We start from the raw sequence: 20,895 nt of genomic DNA on the forward strand, positions 1-20,895 counted from the left end.
AAATGAATGGCAATGAAAGACTGACAAGCTAAAAATGCAAGTTTTATCATAACGAAAACTTTGTTTATTTACGTATTTACATTCATAATATGGAAAATTGTTATCATAAAAAGTTGTGTAGAATTAAGAGCTATGTTTTAATGTGCAATTATATCCTTCTAATTTAAATATTGTGAACTATAAAGGTACTTTACTCTTGAGCGAAATTCTTATTTTTGACATATTCTATTAAATTGTTTCGTGAGAGTTTCAGCGAAAAAAAAACACACAGAAACTGTGTGGCAGAAACTCTCACGCTCACAAAAACAACAGCACTAAAAATGCGAGTGGCACAAAGGCGGATGGAAAGATCGATTCTCGGTGTGACAAAAAAAGACAAAATAAGGAACCGAGACTTAAGGAAAAGAACAGGTATCACTGATGTCGTTGAACGTATAGCCAAGCTGAAATGGAATTGGGTAGGTCACATAGCTCGACTGAAAGACTCAAGATGGACCAGAAAACTAATTGACTGGAGCCCAAGAGAACACAAACGCAGCAGAGGACGACCACCAATACGCTGGATGGACGACATTAACCGAATATCCAAGAAATGGCAACAAGATGCACAGAACCGTGAAGGGTGGCGAAGAATGGGATAGACCTATCTCCAGCAGTGGACAGAAGAGGTTGCATGATGATGATAATATTAAATTGAATGGTTGCATCCCCTCATTTTACACCATGCAAGTTTTTTATGGAGAATGAATTTTCTTCGTAAAATTACATAATAATAAAAGAGCTATCATAAATGAAAATGATGTTGGGTATCCGTAATTTGAGAAAAATTTTCAAAAATATTTTTTTTTTTTTTTTAGTTAGAAGGATGTAATTTCATATTTTAGAACATAGTTTTAATTCCAAACAACTTTTCATAATAACAATTTTCAATATTGTGAAAAATAAAGGTACGAAATTCAGATTTTTTACATATCTCGTATAATATAGATAACATTTAATATCTGATGATTGAATCTTAGGCTTTAGATCATGCAGAACTTTTTACGAAGAATAACTTTTTTTGTAAAATTAAAAATAAAAAACTCTTGCATATGTGTCCAACGTAAGTAGATATGCTGTATATGTTATTGTGACGCTGCAGGCTGCTCACGACCTGGCCTATTTATTATAATTTTAATGTAAACAAGACCCTTCTTTTATTATGATTTATAATGTTCAATAATTGTTCTAGACTTCTGAAGTAAATTCTTTAAAAGTCTTAAATATTACTTAACCTTTTTCGAGATGTTGTTTATTTCTAGAACATTGTAATAATGTATAAATAAGGGGTTTTGGAATTAGTAGTTCAGTAGTGAATTTGAAAACGTCGGTGTAGTTTAATATGTAACGGGCGCGGTATATTGTAATTAGATAAATTATTAGATTTAGTGTAATAAATAAATTAGATATCGTAATTTGTAAAATAAATGTAATTTTCATTTGTTTAGATGTAAGTTATTAAAAATAAATAAAGTCAACTAAAACTAAACATTAGTGCCTAAAAGATCATAGAAAACTCAATTTTGTAACTTTGGTGTCAGAAGTGGGGTCTTTAATAATAAATAAATATAAATCGTAATAAATAATGTGTGTGACCATGTCTTCACAGCATAAGACAATAATTAGTGACCTGCTCGTTAATGAGCTAAAAAACGAATTGGAAGAGAGAGACCTGGACACTACTGGTAAAAAGGCTGATCTAGTCGAACGTCTGAAGAACGCTCCACAAGAAGAGGGTTGTGTTTGAGGACAAGCATGCTGCTTTAATTTCATCAATTTCGAAAGAGATTTCTCAAGTTTCTGGTGAGATCTCCCAAGTTTCTGGCGAGATTTCGAAAGTTTCCTCGGATGTTTCGAAAGTTTCGACAGACATTACATCGTTAGAGAACAAAGTTTCTGATGAAATCTCCCAAGTTTCTGGCAAGATTTCGAAAGTTTCCTCGGATGTTTCGAAAGTTTCGACAGACATTACATCGTTAGAGAACAAGATTTCGAAAGTTTCGGGTGATATTTCATCCCCTGAAAGCAAGATGACTAACAAGATCTCTGCTAGTATCTCTAAAGTCACTTCTGATTTTGACGACAAGATATCGTCCCTAAAAACCCTTCAAAACCTCTACTTTTGAAGAAAAGATTAAAGAAATGGAAAAGAAAATGGAGGAAACGGAAAAAGTAGACAGAGGGATGGAACCCATCTTAACAAACATTAAAGACGATGAACCCAAATACAAATTGGAGCCACGGCCGATAGTTGAAGGGAGTGTATGTCCTCCTCATGTTAAGGTGCCGAATTTCGACGGAAAGTCGTCATGGAACAATTATATGAAACAGTTCGAATCGGCGGCAAGAGCGAACGGATGGTCCGAAAAAGAAAAGGCTGTAAACCTTACTATTGCTCTTCGAGGCGACGCTTTGAATGTCCTTCAGACCACAGCCGTAGAGGAGACAGATAACTTCGAACAGCTCAAAAAGAGACTAAAATTTAGTATGCGGTATGGTCACGAACATTTAGAGCATGTCTATCAGTCGCAGTTTAAAAATCGAAGACAAAAGAAAGATGAAGCTCTTCAAGAATACGAGGTCGATATTGCCAGGTTAGTACGATATGCATATCCAACAGCTCCCGAAGACATGATAGAAAAGTTGGCTGTTCAAACATTAATTGATGGTCTTCGTGATCATGAAATGCAAAGAACACTGCGATTAATTAGCTCGTCACAAGACGCTGGTCGATGTCTCGTCCGCCGCCTTCGAATACGAATCAGCTACACAAGCATCTGGTGGGTACAGTAAAGTTAGGACTGTGAAAGAGGAACAAGATGACGGCAAACTTGACTAGCTTGTTAATATGATGAAATATGATGGAAGACTCCAAGAAAACGAAGACCATAAGGTGCTGGAATTGTGGTGAAATGGGACACGTACGGAGTTCATGTAAGTACCCTAGGTACAATAGCAATCAAGAGACTCACCAGCAGGAAAACTAGAACGGGTCGGCCTTAGGGGGGCAGCTTCGACCCGCAACTTTTCCAAAGACCCTCTCATATTAATAGCTTCTTTGAAATGTCGTGAAGATAGTGTATATGTAGCTGGAGACATAAATGGTAAAAAGTAGGTATATGTACATTGTTGGTGGATATCGGAGAGACCAGGACCATTATACGACCGTCAGTGATAAACAGTCGTAAGAAGCTCTTACCAACGAGGTTGCGACTGCGGAGTGCCAACACCCACGGTGAAACTGCCAACACTCACGGAGAAATCCAGATACAATTAGGGATTGGAGCAGAAAAGTTCGTCCATAATGTCATAGTTCAGATTTATATTATTGTATGTATGGATTACCGTCGAAGAGTTGGTGAGTTTTCTAGTGACTTTCTTGGGTGTGAATCTGTCTTTTTAGTTTACTCCTCCTGGTTTAAAAACAAACCATAAAAGTAAAACCAATTTGCAGAAAAATTGCATGAAAAATAGCTCAGGTTCTATTTAGCTGCAACTTTTCTGTGCAATGTTCGTATGACACTATGCAATTTCTATTGCTGCAAGAAATTGTACGATTACTTGCGCAATTACTTGCATCGTGTAAAGTGGCTATTTAAGTTCTACAAGATACACATCTTTTATAAAAAGTCAGAATAAAAAATCAATAGGGTTGAGATCTGGATCTCTGCGTGGCCAAGAAATAGGGAAATACTCCTTCAATCTCGTGTCCAAGATTTAGCCCGAAAATAGATTATCTAGCTTCGTTATTGTAATCCGATGAAGCGTCATCCTCCACACATCTATTTTAATAACAAAGAGTCAAACAGCTCACGAGATAAACCAATGATCTTTTTGTAACTTCAAAGGTCTATACTTAATGATTTTTGTGTGCATATTTGTACTAAGCAATCAGCAATATTTGGCTCTAAAATACGTAGTTTATAATGTGTTTAGGTTAAAAAAAAATTATGAGTCTGTTACGCTTAAAAAACAATGGATACGAAAAAATACAAAACCAAGCAACAATTACTTTAAAATGTAATTTATCACATTGAATGAAATAGACGTCCAGTCTAATTTTTTTAAAACAGTAAATATATTTAATGCTATTAAGTTTTTTACTATTTATATAAATATACATAATTTAAAATAGACAAAGCATTTTTTAAACTTGTTTGTGGAAGTTCTAAGATAATTTTGTTTGTCTGTACATATGCAATTATTTATCTAACAGAGAGGATACCAGTTAATTTAAATCTTATAAAAGATTGATTGACAGAGTAAAAATGTTTTAGACCAAGCGTGCTTCTCTTCAAGTATCAGATGAGATTATCTATTATATTTAATGGGAATAAACAACAATTTTTATTAAAAATACGTTATATTTTACGGTTCCATCATATAATTTAATATTTACATTATGGTTTCATTTGTAATTTAGAATCTTTTGGTGTGTATTGGTTTTCCATATACTTCTCATATTAGTCTCGTATCCAGTATCCTCCTTTGAGATTAAAACATCAAAGAAAGGTAACGCGTACTGCATGTTCCATGGAAAGTTTAATCGACTCTATTTTTAGTTGATATTCTTCAGGAATGTGTCAAATAACTCTGATTCATGAGAACATAAATATTTTTCCAACTTGTCAGAAATAATTGGATGACTGGATTTTACATAACTACCAAATTTAAAGTTCAGATATCCATGAATTTCTATTAAAATACTACTTATAAGAATAACAATGAACTTTTTGAAACAATCTACAGTTTATTCATGTTATCACTTTTATTGCCATTTACATAATGTATAGTAATCACACTTATTTTACCTCATTAATAAATCTGCCAGATCTTAGAAACATTAGCGAATTATCTTAAAAGTTCAAAATAAATGTAATAAATTATTATTACACTAGACGTATCAAACTATGCAATAAAAAAAGTAAATAAACAAACTGATAGGCTGAAAGATATCCTATCCCCTTCCATAATAATTATGGAGACGTTTTGTAACTTCCTAATAATAATGCAATGGAATGTATCATAATGTAATCTAATATTTCATATTTGTTATTAATGATTAATTATTTATATGGGAAATAAGCCACAATTAAAATGAAAAAAATAATTTTATTAACGTTTCGACGCCCAAATCGGGTGCCGTTGTCAAAATACAAAATATTACTAAAATAAACTAAAGTGTTGTTGCTAAGCAAAAAAAAATTCTTCTAATAATTTATTTAATCTCACTCATTTATATTGGCAATTCAGACATATATTATACATTTTAAAGTAGAAGACTTTAAAATGATATTGCCAATATTTTATGAGTTGCGTTCCTGGGACGACTTACTGAAAGATAGTTCATTCGATTACATGAAATTAACCCCAACTCAAGAATATCCGTCATAAAAAATTATAGCATGTGATATGTCTTTAAAAAGACAACCAAATGCAACGACAGTAAAATTCTCGCGTTAGAGACTTCATAGTAAATCACAAGGGAAAACCAGGAAAAACCTGTGATACTATCCCGACATCGTAAGTATTTGGTCTTACATTAATTTACTCTCAAAAAGTAATACCAAATTCTGACTTGTAACATGTTTAAATTATAAATATTATTAATAATACTAGATATATAAGTAATACTAAAATATAAAATATGTACTAGCTCGATATTATTGACTTACTAATCTTGGTATTTTCTTTCTATTGACTTCCTCTTTCAGTATGGGTAACCACATCCTACTGCATTCTACCGAGGAATTTGCGACACAATTGGTTTCATTTAGCATAATTAGAGCCGCTTCTTTGATTTTTCTCTTTTTACTATCTGATTCTTTCAGGACTATACTTGAATCTCTCCACTGAACTCTATGTTCATTATCCCATGCGTGTTGACATATTTGAGATCTCTCAAATTCTCTATTTTTAATATAAGATTGATGTTCACTTATTCTAACGTCTAATGGTCTTGATGTCTCACCTAAATAAAATTGTTCGCATTCACAAGGTATTTTATAAATGCAATTTTTTGTTCTTTCTTGATCATTGTTAGGTTTAGTTTTAGATAGAATAGATCTCAATGTGTTTGTTGTTTTGAATGTTGTTGAAATGTTGAATTTATTTCCTATTGTTTTAAGTTTCTCGGATAGTCCTTTTATATATGGTATTGATATTTTCCTCGTATTATTTCTGGTGAATGTTGTAGGATCCCGTTCTAAGTTGTTCTGTTCCATTCGATCCAATCTTGACAATTATAGAACAATTATAAACAATTGACAATTATAGACAACAGAACAACTTAGAACGGGATCCTACAACATTCACCAGAAATAATACGAGGAAAATATCAATACCATATATAAAAGGACTATCCGAGAAACTTAAAACAATAGGAAATAAATTCAACATTTCAACAACATTCAAAACAACAAACACATTGAGATCTATTCTATCTAAAACTAAACCTAACAATGATCAAGAAAGAACAAAAAATTGCATTTATAAAATACCTTGTGAATGCGAACAATTTTATTTAGGTGAGACATCAAGACCATTAGACGTTAGAATAAGTGAACATCAATCTTATATTAAAAATAGAGAATTTGAGAGATCTCAAATATGTCAACACGCATGGGATAATGAACATAGAGTTCAGTGGAGAGATTCAAGTATAGTCCTGAAAGAATCAGATAGTAAAAAGAGAAAAATCAAAGAAGCGGCTCTAATTATGCTAAATGAAACCAATTGTGTCGCAAATTCCTCGGTAGAATGCAGTAGGATGTGGTTACCCATACTGAAAGAGGAAGTCAATAGAAAGAAAATACCAAGATTAGTAAGTCAATAATATCGAGCTAGTACATATTTTATATTTTAGTATTACTTATATATCTAGTATTATTAATAATATTTATAATTTAAACATGTTACAAGTCAGAATTTGGTATTACTTTTTGAGAGTAAATTAATGTAAGACCAAATACTTACGATGTCGGGATAGTATCACAGGTTTTTCCTGGTTTTCCCTTGTGATTTACTATGAAGTCTCTAACGCGAGAATTTTACTGTCGTTGCATTTGGTTGTCTTTTTAAAGACATATCACATGCTATAATTTTTTATGACGGATATTCTTGAGTTGGGGTTAATTTCATGTAATCGAATGAACTATCTTTCAGTAAGTCGTCCCAGGAACGCAACTCATAAAATATTGGCAATATCATTTTAAAGTCTTCTACTTTAAAATGTATAATATATGTCTGAATTGCCAATATAAATGAGTGAGATTAAATAAATTATTAGAAGAATTTTTTTTTGCTTAGCAACAACACTTTAGTTTATTTTAGTAATATTTTGTATTTTGACAACGGCACCCGATTTGGGCGTCGAAACGTTAATAAAATTATTTTTTTCATTTTAATTGTGGCTTATTTCCCATATAAATAATTAATCATAAAAATGCCACAAGGAAATAGCTTCAGAACAACATTTGTTATTAATGTTGGTAATGTCTCAGTTGAATAAGAATAAAGGTGGCAGAATTTCTGTACCTGTTTCAATCATGAACAAGTCATTAGAAATAAATCAATATAATTGTTTTTCAATTAGTGTTCTCGATCTGTTTTACGTTTATAGATTTTTTTATTACGTACGTTAACCTGGACATACCTATTGAAATACACTGCCCAGCATAAAATAAGGGTCACCCCGTAATTTTAATTTATTTTCTTTTTCTTTTTGTATAGACATGACTGTCTGTTTTTTCAATGTGCCTCTAGTAAGTTGTCGTTTGCTCGTAACCTGCGGCTCTGTTTGCTCTATTAGTGACTTGTGATGCCTAGGTATTTAAACTCATTTATCAACTAATTTATTTAAAAAAAAGACTAAGTTTTCAATCTAATGGCATATAAAACAACCTAATGTTACTCTACATCCCACCAGACTGAAAACAATGGGAATATTTTCTGGTTACACCTCCGAGGCTTCTACAATTTGCAAGCCATACGGATGCTGAGACTAAGACAGATGAGGGAATTTTACAATTTATAATTCACGTCCCATCTGCTCAGCGCGGTAAAGTTCCAACGAGAATGGTTCACTTCGTACTCCAATCAGAGTAAACATGTAAATCAAAAATGAATAACCATTTTCAATTTCGTTGCAAAACGAAAATACAGCTGCACCATATTCTAGTCCAGGGGTCACCAATTAACGGACCGCAGTCCGCATCCGGACCGTGAGCTAGTTTTGTGCGGACCGTCAATAAATTCAGAATATACGTAGTGTTGCACTAAACTCACTAAACTCACTCCAAACTTCAGACAGGTTGTAAATAAAAAAATGTCATTGTTCTCTGATAATTTAATTTTGTAAAGAGTTTTCCCCCTTATTGTTATACTTACTAATCATTTAGTAAGTATTTTTTGAGTTTCTCAAAACACTAGAAAAGACAAAGCAGCCATCTCAAAGAGGGAGAGGTAAATTGTATGCCCACGATATTTGAAGAGTTTATCAATGTTCAAAAATAATCGGAAAATATGTAAACTTTTTCATTAATTTTCTGGGTATTTCCATACGTATGTTCTCCTTAAATTTTATGGTTTGTCCATTTTTAAAATGCTTCAGTCATCATACCCTCATGGCAGCCAACTGACGACTGTTTTATGTTTTTGGTCGATATAAACAAGGTAGAAAGCCATTATTAATTTTAACAAGTAGAATTATAATTCTTAAGCAACTTCAACAAGGGACAGTCAAGGAGCGTATTTTGATATCAGTCATCTAGCCACATTCGACAATAATGGGTGTTAAACTATGTTTAGTTGCATGTGAACAATAAATGGGATATCCTATTAAGATTGGGAAAAGGAGAGAATGCGAGAGGGAGACAACAGTACAAATACCGCTTAACCCTAGAAGAGCCAAGGAGGGTTAAAAAGTATCCACAACATTGCATTACATCCGATTTTCTTGTTCCTAAAAATCTCAAATAATTAGTAGTTGTCGGCGTACGACTGCCCTATTAGATGGCACAATTAGCATTTCTATAATTTAATTCATTTCCTCATACTTTTATAAAAACTTGACAGTGGACTATAAATAATCCCCTTGAATACCTTCAGTACGATCCCAAAATGGAAAGGGACGATATCATTAATGTGTCACATTAGCAAAATCTAAAAGAAAAAAGGCCAATAAGTGGGCAAAAACAACCATAGTTTGTTCAAAATGCAAGTACGTATGCGGTAAGCACAGCAAGAAGTCAAAAATGTTTCTATATCATACGATGAAGCCAATTCCACTGAAGCCGAAGACGCCGGGTAAATTATAAATTCGTATCTTTTAACTGTTCCATTAACGTCTAGGAATAATATAAAAGTGTTATTTTTAAATTAGTTTAAATAAAGAAGCACGTTTTTGATTAATTTATGTGTGGACATTTATTGACCCTGCTTGGTCCTCGCTGTTTCTACTAAAAGGTTGGTCCTGCGAGGGTTAAAGGAATATCCCTGTTTAAGGAATAGAAGATTAAGATACTTACGAAATTGTTCAACTTAATCTACGAAAGCGGAAAAATTACTAAAGATTGGCTTAAATCCTCATTTGTTGTACTACCAAAAAAACACAGAGCCACAAAATGCAGCGACTATCGCACCATCAGCCTAATGAGTCATGTATTGAAAACGTTTCTCAGAATAATTCTCAAAGAACATATAGAAAAATTGAGGAAAGAATCTCAAGTACTTACTCAATTCGGTTTTCGCTGTGGCCTTGGAACGCGTGATGCACTATTCGCAACCCAAGTTTTAATTCAAAGATGCAGAGATGTAAATCATGACGTTTTCATGTGCGCGATTGATTTTGAAAAGGCCTTTGATAAAGTTCGCCATGAAAAAATGCTACATATTCTCAAAACTACCGGTCTGGACGGTAGGGACATTAGAATAATCGCAAATTTGTATTGGGGCCAGGCTGCATGTATTAGGGTTGCGAATCAGTGCTCTGAAGAAGTAAAAATCAAGCGCGGAGTTCGACAAGGCTGTATATTGTCACCAATGTTGTTTAATCTTTACACTGAAACAATCTTAAATGAAGTGTTGGAAAACGCAAAAGAGGGAATACTAATTAATGGTATGCTTATGAACAATATCAGATACGCAGATGACACCTTGTTGCTGACTGGATCAATTGAACATCTTCAAGCGTTATTGAACCGAATGGTGGCATTCTGCGCGATATATGGACTCAAACTCAACGCAAGAAAAACAAAGTTTATGGTTATTAGTAAACAGGCAGCCGTAAATAATAATAACTATAACGTAACAATCGGTAATGACTCAATTGAACGAGTAAGTAATCTTGTATATCTGGGTACTCATATTAATGAAAGCTGGAACCCTAGTACAGAAATAAAAAGTAGAATTGCCAAAGCAAGAACAAGTTTTATGAAATTTAAGAAAATCCTGTGCAGTAATGATCTAAATTTGGAACTTCGCATAAGAATGGTCCGATGTTATATATTCCCAGTACTACTTTACGGGGTTGAAGCATGGACACTGACAGAATCGCTTTTAAAAAACCTAGAAGCATTTGAAATGTGGGTCTACCGCCGTATTCTGAAGATCAGTTGGGTAGAAAGAGTCACAAACGAAAGGGTTTTGCAACGTTTGAATAAAAGTTGCGAAGTAGTGAACACGGTTAAAAGGCGCAAATTGGAATAATTTGGTCATATAATGCGTCACCCAGACAAATATAACATACCTCACCTTGTCATGCAAGTTAAAATAATGGGAAAAAGAAGTGTGGGCCGCCGTACAACTTCTTGGCTTAAAAACCTACGCCAATGGTTTGGGAAAACTAGCTCTGAACTATTTCGTGCGGCTGTAAATAAGACAATGATTGTTAATATGCTGGGCAACATGAGAGCCAACGATCGACAAGCGGTCTCGGCACCTTAAGAAGAAGAAGAAGGAATAGAAATTTGAGTTCCCAAAACGTTTCTATTAGCGACCAATGATCAGTTATTAGAATATCCCGGTTATAGGAATACTTTTGCTTGTCACGAAGGCTATTCCAATAAGCGGGTTCGACTGTATTTTGATAACTTGCACGCATTATTGATGATAACAATGTGATATGATATTCAATGAAGGATCATAATTGGAAATTTTAAATGGCGCTGTATGCCTTTGTTTCATGCAAGAAAGGTACATAATATGTGGAACACCATTCTGCAAAACATTAGTCCAGCAAAAGTCCAATTTGCTTCATGAAAAACCTGAACAACTGGCAGAAATTCACTATTACTGATGGTTGGTGAACAAGAAGAACGCTTGGAATTTTAAGCATCTGTGTAAAGGAATTGTCAGCCAAAGAGTGATAGGATAGAATAAGAACAGAGGAAATATGGAACATAATGGAAGTAGAATGCTCAATTACAGAAAACTTGACAACAGAGCACTGCAATGGTAGTATTGTAATACAGGACTGGGACTCCGGGAAAAAGACGGAGAGGAAGACCTGCTATGAGATGGAAAACTTACATAGGAAATGCTATGATAGATAGAGACCTCAGAGATGGCGACTGGGAGAGATGGAAACAGCGAACTCATAATGGCAAAAAGCCGAAGAAGAAGGAGAAGAATTTTAATTTTACTGATTACTCTAGTTCAGTGGTCGGCAAAGTGCGGCTCCGGAGCCGCATGTGGCTCTTTGGCTTCTTAGGTGCGGCTCTGGCACAAATATCCACGGATACGGTTTTATCAAACTTACAAACTTTAGCATTTGTCAAATAGGCCAGGGTAATAAGACAAAAATATACCCTTTTCGTGACACTTCAGCAGCCAGGGTACTGAGGCATTTTTTCGACAGGTAATACCTATAGGAACAAATTATAACTATTTCCTGCGTAGGATCTGGCGGCCATTTTTATTTATAAACAATTAACTGTCAAAAAATGGCATTTTCCCCTTTTTTTTCAAATCAATGGAAAACAGTGAAACTTATGATTTTTTTAGTACAAATATCTTCGAGATTATGGAAAAAGCTTTAAAATGACGTATTACAACGTTTGATATATGCATTTATTGTTAATATAATTGCGAAAAAAGGTCAGAATTGCAAAAAAAATATTTTCTCAATAACTGTTATAAAAATTAGTGTACAGCTTTGAAATTTTTGTCAAATGAGGGTTCTTTGGTGCTTAACCTTCTGAGTACGGAGATTATTTGACTTACTTAGATTACGATGATGGGTCAAGCGTGACCCATTCTCATTTTATTTATAAGGACGTTTTAAATAGTCAGTATTATTAAACAGTATCTTTAATTCAACAAAAAACAAACAAAATCCTAAATTATTGTATTTAAATTTTTTAAGATGGTTACCCATGGGCATATACTAGGTCGCTCCGGCGCGGCAGCCAGATTTTACTACCTTACAGAAAACGGGCATCGGTAAATTTGCTCAGGGCATATATTTGAATACAGTGGAACCTCGATAAGTCGGATTAATCGAGGCTGCGGCCGATCCGAGTTATCGAAAATCCGAGTTAGCCGGAGAATATGGTAAAAATTAATAAAACACGGTATACTTACAGATAAAATCCATTATAATTGCAAAAACATTAAATACATAAAATATGCACAATACATCTAAATTACGTACAGTTGTATACAGTATTGTTTATTTCTTGGTAAAAAACTTGGTCAAAGTGAAAAAATGTTTGTTTTGTCTGATGAAAATCGGTTCGGGTTAGCCGGACTTCCGGGTTATCAGAGGCCGACTTATCGGGGTTCCACTGTACGTATACCCGTAAACAGAGACGGCTGTGATTTACGTGTACCTACAAACATATTGAAAATATTCTTCGAAATCTGAAGACCGGGTCAGGACTGACGCGGTATCATAGATGTTACGTAGAGGAAAAACTGTAATTTGCATGTTGACGAATTATATACGAAAAAATAGATTGAAACAAATAAGGAGAACTTACGATCAATCGGATTTGTAAAAAAAATATTTCATTAAATATTAAGGATAAGTGATTTTCGGGTCACGCTTGACCCAGTCTTCGTACTCCGAAGGTTAATATGTGATAAAAATTTCAAAGCGATTCATTCAATTGTTTAAATTTTATTTAAATTGTTTATCCCAGAGAGCATTTTTTTGCAATAACATAAGTCAGAAAAAAATGACCTTAGAACCATTCCACAGGTGTCAAATGAAAGATCATGAGCTACATTTTCAACATGGTTTAAAAAAGTGAATAAAAAATGTATTTATTAGTAATAAATAATTATGCAAAAGTATCGTCAATTTTTCTTTATACAATTTTTGAATAACTTTTTCCAAAAAAATTAACTTTTTTACCCTGATTTAAGTGCACAACTACCAAGTAATGTTATCTATATAATAATTGATAAAAAATTGTAATAAATATGTATAATTTCTTATATAACAAAATAAAAAGTTTATAAGAAAAGATTTACGATACTTTTGCATAATTATTTATTACTAATAAATGCATTTTTTATTCATTTTTCTAAACCAAATTGAAAATATAGCTCATGCTCTTTCATTTGACACCTGTGGAATGGTTCTAACGTTATTTTCTTCTGACTTATGTTATTGCAAAAAAATGCTCTCTGGGATAAACAATTTGAATAAAATTTAAACAATTGAATGAATCTCTTTGAAATTTTTATCACATATTAAGCACCAAAGAACCCTTATTTGACAAAAATTTCAAAGCTGTACACTAATTTTTACAACAGTTATTGCGAAAATAATTTTTTTTGCAATTCCCATCTTTTTCGCAATTATATTAACAATAAATGAGTATATCAAACTTTGTAAAACGTCATTTTAAAGCTTTTTCCGTAATCTCGAAAATATTTGTACCAAAAAAACCATAAGTTTTCCTGTTTTCCATTTATTTGAAAAAAAAGTGAAAAATGCCATTTTTTAACATTTAATTGTTTATAAATAAAAATGGCCGCCAGATCCTACGCAGTAAATAGTTACAATTTGCTCTTATAGGTATTTCCTGTCGAAAAAACGCTTCAGTACCCTGGCTGTTCAAGTGTCATGGAAAAAACCTTATTACCCTGGACTGCAACGATAACCGAGTTGAAATTTTCTCCTTTTAACATTTGCATTAATAGCTTTGAAATATGTATTTAAGAACAAGGAGGTATGGCGCTCTAAATTCGAACGTCTTCGTGTTGAATTGGAAATATTGGAGAAGAAAAAAATGTTCACAACACAAGTGGTCTGCTTTAAATGACCTGGAGAAGGAAGACATGATCATTTTCAACGCTTGGAATAGTATTCCTGATTCTTATGATCAGCTGAAAAAGCTCACGTTTGCTGTTTTTTTCCTTTATGGTTCTACATATCAAAATTTAAAAAAAAAATGGATTTTGCGCCAAAATTTTTGTAAAAAATACAGTGTTGTAGAAAATAAAACCTTACAAAATGAAAGAAAATAGAAGTCTCTACGATGATTAGAAACGAAAATACTCAAAAAACGAAAAAAACACGTTTTAATTTTTTGGGGGTTATGAAAGGGGCTAGGTAGTAGGGCTTTAGTTTTATTTCGTGTAATAAAAGTTTGCTGAACAAGCAGATTTGGCTCCCAATTTTTTTTTAATTCTTGTAATGTTCATATTTGGCTCTTTGGCTAAAAAGTTTGCCGACCACTGCTCTAGTTGGTGAGATGCTTAGTCCCTACACCCACGAATTATGAATGTCCACTGAAACTACATTTGAATATATTATGTAGTTAACGTTTATGACTATGACTATAAAACAATAGAATAGATAAAGTGTGTTTCCATTTCCATCATTGAGTATTCATCAGTATAACGATGGTGCAGAATGGAAATCTTCTTTGTCAAAAACCTCAGTTTTTCAAGAGAAAGAAATGTCTCTCTAAAATAGCTTCTGAGCCTATTATTTCACAGCAATTGATTTCTTAATACAACTAGAAATGACATTTCTATGGAAATGGAAACCTTCGATGTCAAAAACCTCAGTTTTTCAGGAATTTTAGAGAGTTATTTCTTTCTCATGAAAAACTGAGGTTTTTGACATAGAAAGTTTCCATTCTGCACCATTGTCCATAGTATTATTAATACTAATAAAATTAAAAATGTTAACTTACCCTTCTACTCTTTTGTCTCTTTCTGAAACCTTCCACAATTTTATAGTTTTATCATTAGTGGACAATAAGAAGTGAGATGGGTTCTTACGCCTCAACCACCTGATTTTATTGATTTTTTCTTCTATTTCTAAACTTTTTAAATAATCAAACTCTGGCTCATGTGATTGAAATGTGGAGTAAACATTATATTCTCCACGTTTTGGAAGAACAGTTTTTGAGACGGGATCACGTTGGAAAATAACTACTCTGCCTCCTTTGTCTCCAGTGGCAAGGAGTTCGCCATCGTGGTTGAACTCCACACATGATATTATATCTGCTTCGGTTACGTCATCATCTAAGGTCCCCTTAACTTGAGAGAAACACCATTGAACTTCTCCATTACCTATAAGGAATACAAAACAGGGTTCAATGGAGATTGTATTATTGAAGATTTTTAAACAGTAGATAAGAAAGATGTTATATAGGCTTAAGTCATCTATTATACAGTATGGTAAAAATGAAAGGAATAAATTCGTTATTTTGTAAGCCAGGGAAAAATCCCAAAACAGGTCGATTTTCAACAAAAACTTTTCGTTTATAAATTCGCAAAGTCTGTTCGTTCGTGCGTTGCCACTCATGCAATACTTAGAGCTGATTTACCGATTGATACCTATGCTGTTTTGTCTTCTGAATCCAAATCTGAAAACGGCATTTCGATATCTCTAACCATCTTCGAGATAACCGACCTCAAAGTCTAAAATGTGACGTCACAATCCTTTAATTTTCTGCCGACACACTAAACGTCAACTGAAATCGTTGCTAGTAAGTAGGCTAGTTTTAATCTGAATTTGTTAAACAAAGCAAAGGTTATTTACATTTGAGTTTGACACTTCGTGAATGTCAAACTAAATTTTAAATTAGGTATTAATAAAATATAAATAACATTTGATGGTGAATTTAATTATTATATAAAATAAATAAGATGTTTAAAAATACAATTTGAGTATATTTTGAAAGCAATAATTTATTAACAACTTTAAAAGGGTTTGTACGAGTATATCGCTGGTACCTATGATTAATGTGATTCCGAATACATTTCCAGTGAAAATAATAACTCTTTGATAAGTATTGGAGATTACAATTTTTTTATATGCGTGTCCGCGAAGATTATAACTCCCAAAATATTTGTAATGAAAAGATTTAGTTCATAATAGATGCCGACGAAAACAATTATTTCCCTTTCTGTTTCTGTTTCTGCTGACGAAAACAATTATTTCTGAGAACTTTTTACTAATTATAATTTTCGTGGACCCACAAACAGAAATGATGTTTTTTGCCGATACACCTCAAAAAATAAATTTTTTCGCTAACACTTTATTAGGGATTATAATTTTCACAATCATATAATCGAAAATAATATTTTTCGCGGCGTTCATTGAAAGTTCTACTCTTAACGGCATTTTTCGAAGTTATACTTTTCGTAGGCGGCGGCGATATGGCCTCCCCTTTAATGGGAGTACCTAATGATAAATGGACTGTTCCATTGCAACTATTGTTGACGATTCAAAACATTTTACTTCATTTAATCGGTAAAAAGTAACTTTATTTATTTCACAATATTGAAAATTGTTATTATGAAATGTTGTTTGGAATAAAAAATTATGTTCTGATATATGCAATTACATCCTTCTAATGGAAAAAAATATTTGAAGATTTTTCTCAAATTATGGATACCAACAGCATTTTCATTTATATCTCTTTTATTTTTAATTAGACGAAGAAAAGTTATTCTTTATAAAAAGCTCTTCATGGTCTAAGATTTATGATCTTCTTCATCATATATCAAATTTGATTAATTTTATACGAGGTATACAAAAAATATGAATTTCGATCAAGAGTAAAGTACCTTTATAGTTCACAACATTTAAATTAGAATGATATAATTGCACATTAAAACATAATTTTTAATTCTAAACAACTTTTTATAATACCAATTTTTCATATTATGAATTTAAATACGTGAATAAACAAAGTTTTCGTTATGATAATGCTCGCATTTTCAGCTTATTTTTAAATTATGATTTGTTTGGCATATTATTTATCATACTATAGTTCATTCGCTTTCAAGATGAGCTAAGACGCCAGTGTCAGACGCCTGATTCGTGGGTTTTTCATGTTGTTGTAGCTTGTCGTTGATTAGAAATTAATTTAATCTATATTATAAATTAATTTCTAACCAACGACAAGCTGCAACGACACGAAAAACCCACGAAGCCATCAGGCGTTTGAAACTGGCATCTTAGCTCATCTTGAAAGCGAATGAACTATTGGATTCAGGATTCAGAAGACAAAACAGCATAGGTATCAATCGGTAAATCAGCTCTAAGTATTGCAGGAGTGGCAACGCACGAACGAACAGACTTTGCGAATTTATAAACGAAAAGTTTTTGTTGAAAATCGACCTGTTTTGGGATTTTTCCCTGGCTTACAAAATTTTACTTGTAAACCTTAATATTTGACTTATAAACCTTTAATAGAACTATTATTATATATAAATTTTTGGTTTATTTTTCGGTACACGTTCACCAAAAATACAAAGACAAGACAAAAAAAAAAAGGATTTGTATTTCTGGTGCACCATACGTATATTATTACACGTCACAAATTATTATTATGAAAGAACAATCTGACAAGCAATAGCTGGTGGGTGACCTTCTCGTATTGTGTATTTCTTGTTGTGTATTTTCGCACAAGGTCACCTGCCAGCTCTGGCTTGTCGGATTGTAAGTGATTGTGTTTTTATTTTCAATTTCATTACCTATAGCAAAATTTATGGTATATTATGTTTTGTTAAATTAATTTATGTTATTTATATTTCTAGTCAAATTACGTTGAGAGAAGAAGTCAATATTAATCTTATGGACTATGGACAATATAAATAAAATGGCAGATTGTATACTAATCTTTTTTTACTTCAATCTTATCACGTGTTAGTTGGCTCCAATAAAAAACAAAATAAGTATAGTCCATGTGGTGAGACCGCTCCCGCCTGTAAAAATTTCTGATTCGGTTTCTTTATGGATTCCTATTAAAAAATGCCCCCTTTAAACAAATCTCAAGGGTGCCGGGCGGAATTTTTGGGCAGAAATTGTTTAAACAATTTTTTTAAGTAAATACAAAAGATCACGTTTTTTTGCTCCGGAACATATATTTTTAGGTTTTGTGAGTAATTCTAAACAATAAAGGTATCTTGTAAATTTTCTCAAAAATTGATAGTTTTCGAGTTATAGGCGATTCAAAATCTGAAAAATGCGAAAATACGCATTTTCGAGGCCTAAAAACTCATATTTAAATTAGTATCTTTGAGGTTGCCAGATACTTAAATTGAAGTTTAGACATTCAGCTTCAAGATTCTGAAGAGTGATTGCGTCTAACCTTAATTTATACGTTTCTTTTTTACAATTGTTAAATATGCGTGTTTATCCGATTTTTTTGCCGGTGCGGTGAGGTCTATTTCAAAAATCTCCTATTTTCCTCCGAAAAATATTTTTTCTAGTTTCTTTGGAATATTCTAAATAAAATAAGTTTTTTGACATTTTTCTCAAAAGTTACCAGTTTTAAAGTTATAAGCGATTTAAAATTCAAAAATGCGTTTCTTGGCATTTTTCGGATTTTAAATCGCTTATAACTTTAAAACTATTAATTTTTGAGAAAAATGTCAAGAAACTTATTTTATTTAGAATATTCCAAAGAATCTAGAAAAAATATTTTTCGGCGGAAAATAGGAGATTTTTGAAATAGAGCTCGCCGCACCGGCAAAAAAATCGGATAAACACGCATATTTAACCATTAAAAAACAACGGTATAAATTAAGGTTAAACGCAACCACTCTTCAGAATCTTGAAGCTGAATGTTTGTTTAATCCTCAGTTTAAGTATCTGGCAACCTCAAAAATACTAATTTAAATATGAGTTTTTAGGCCTCGAAAATGCGTATTTTCGCATTTTTCAGATTTTAAATCGCCTATAACTCGAAAACTATCAATTTTTAAGAAAAATTACAACATACCTTTCTTGTTTAGAATAACCCAAAAAACCTAAAAATGTATGTTTCAGAGCAAAAAAACGTAATCTTTTGTATTTGTTTAAAAAAATTGTTTTAAACAATTTCTGCCCAAAAATTCCGCCCGGCACCTTTCAGATTTGTTTAAAGGGGACATTTTTGAAGAGGAATCCACAAAGAAACCGAATCAGAAATTTTTTTCAGACGGGAGCGGTCTCACCACATGGACTAGTAGAAATAAAACAAATTTGGCATTTTCTAGGCGCCAGAGGGGTCACCGTGTCCTTTTCAATTCTGATGGACAAACTCGACGGTTTATTATCGATTTTTGGCTGCTGATTACGAATTTCGAGGGTGGATGTCGATCTGAGTGGTCAAAAAATTGTTAAAAACAATTTAATTGTTTATAAATTGTTTAAAAGGCTTTGGCTCATAAACTAAAAGATAAAAAAGAATGTTTCAAATAAAATTTGTTAATTATTAAAAAACGAAGAAAAAACGTTTACTAAACTTAAATCCAACAGTTAGAACTCAAGATGTTGTAAAATTAGTGCACAATGCAAATTTCAAATTGCAAAATAAGTATTTTTCGAAGCTTTATTGATCGTAGCACAGCTTCTACGCATGAAAATGAGCCTTAGAAGGTCTCATTTTAAAGTTTCGTTAACAGGCTTCCAAACAAAGTTTCCTAAATTACTTAATCTTCATTAGTTTTAAAGTTATACCCGTTTGAAGTTATAACTTTCTTAAAAAAATTGTACATTAATTTGTTTATAAGGGTTTCAAGTAAATTTGAGCTGTAAACATTTATACTTAAGTTAACAATAATGATAGAAGAACTCAAAAGGAACATTTTGAGGTTTTTAAAATGTTCGTAAGTAAGTTTATTTTTCATCGTCAAGATATCGATATTTTAATGGCGCGCTATGAGGCGCAAAATTGGCTCACAGTCAAGTATGTAAGTATTATATCCATATAAAAATGGATCGAGTTCTTTTGCAGCATCATCATTGCATATAAAACGAGCATTTATGATGTGGCGGCATACACACAATTGACGGACCTTGATGATGCTGCAAAAGAACTAGATCCACTTTATATGGATATCATATAGATAATTAGACTCTAAATCCCCAGAAAGTTTTAGTTTTACTGCCTACAAGAACAGACTTAGTATTCTTTTTCTCATGATCATCTTTCAGTGCGTCACAGTTTTTCGATTTCTTCCTAACGCATTAAATTGTATGTGACAGAAAAAGAGGCACGTCCGTGATTACAGACATTTACAACATTTATTCTAGTTATTCTAGTTGTCGATAGATGGCGCCATAATAAAAAAAAAAATTTTTTTTAATTAGATAATAATATTACAAATATAATCTGTATAATTTATAAGACTATACAAATCAAAGAAAATACCATTTTATAAATGCAAGAAACAAATTTGATTTGTTTTTATTCCAAATTGAAAATAAAATGTGACAACTGTCAGATTTAACTAAAATGTCATGTTAGAATAAATGTCATAAATGTGTATTATCACGGACTTACCCTTTTTCCTATCATTTGTTACGCACTGAAAAATGCTCATGAAAAGGACAATACCACCATGTAACTGTAAAAAGTGCTCTAAGAACTTATGCAGATGTAAAAAAGCTGAGAT

General features: G+C 32.5%; 1 protein-coding gene across 2 annotated transcripts in view; it reads right to left on the reverse strand.

Annotated features, from left to right (window-relative positions):
* Window positions 1-20,895, reverse strand: part of LOC114330618 (protein phosphatase PP2A 55 kDa regulatory subunit) — a 57,167-nt gene that overhangs the window by 22,899 nt on the left and 13,373 nt on the right. For both annotated transcript variants that reach the window (XM_028280014.2, XM_028280015.2), the window contains exon 2: window positions 15,192-15,573. In XM_028280014.2, the coding sequence (XP_028135815.1) occupies window positions 15,192-15,573 (382 nt within the window). The remainder of the gene's footprint in view (window positions 1-15,191; window positions 15,574-20,895) is intronic.

The sequence above is a fragment of the Diabrotica virgifera genome, chromosome 3 (assembly GCF_917563875.1).
Source record: "Diabrotica virgifera virgifera chromosome 3, PGI_DIABVI_V3a".
Lineage (NCBI taxonomy): Eukaryota > Metazoa > Arthropoda > Insecta > Coleoptera > Chrysomelidae > Diabrotica > Diabrotica virgifera.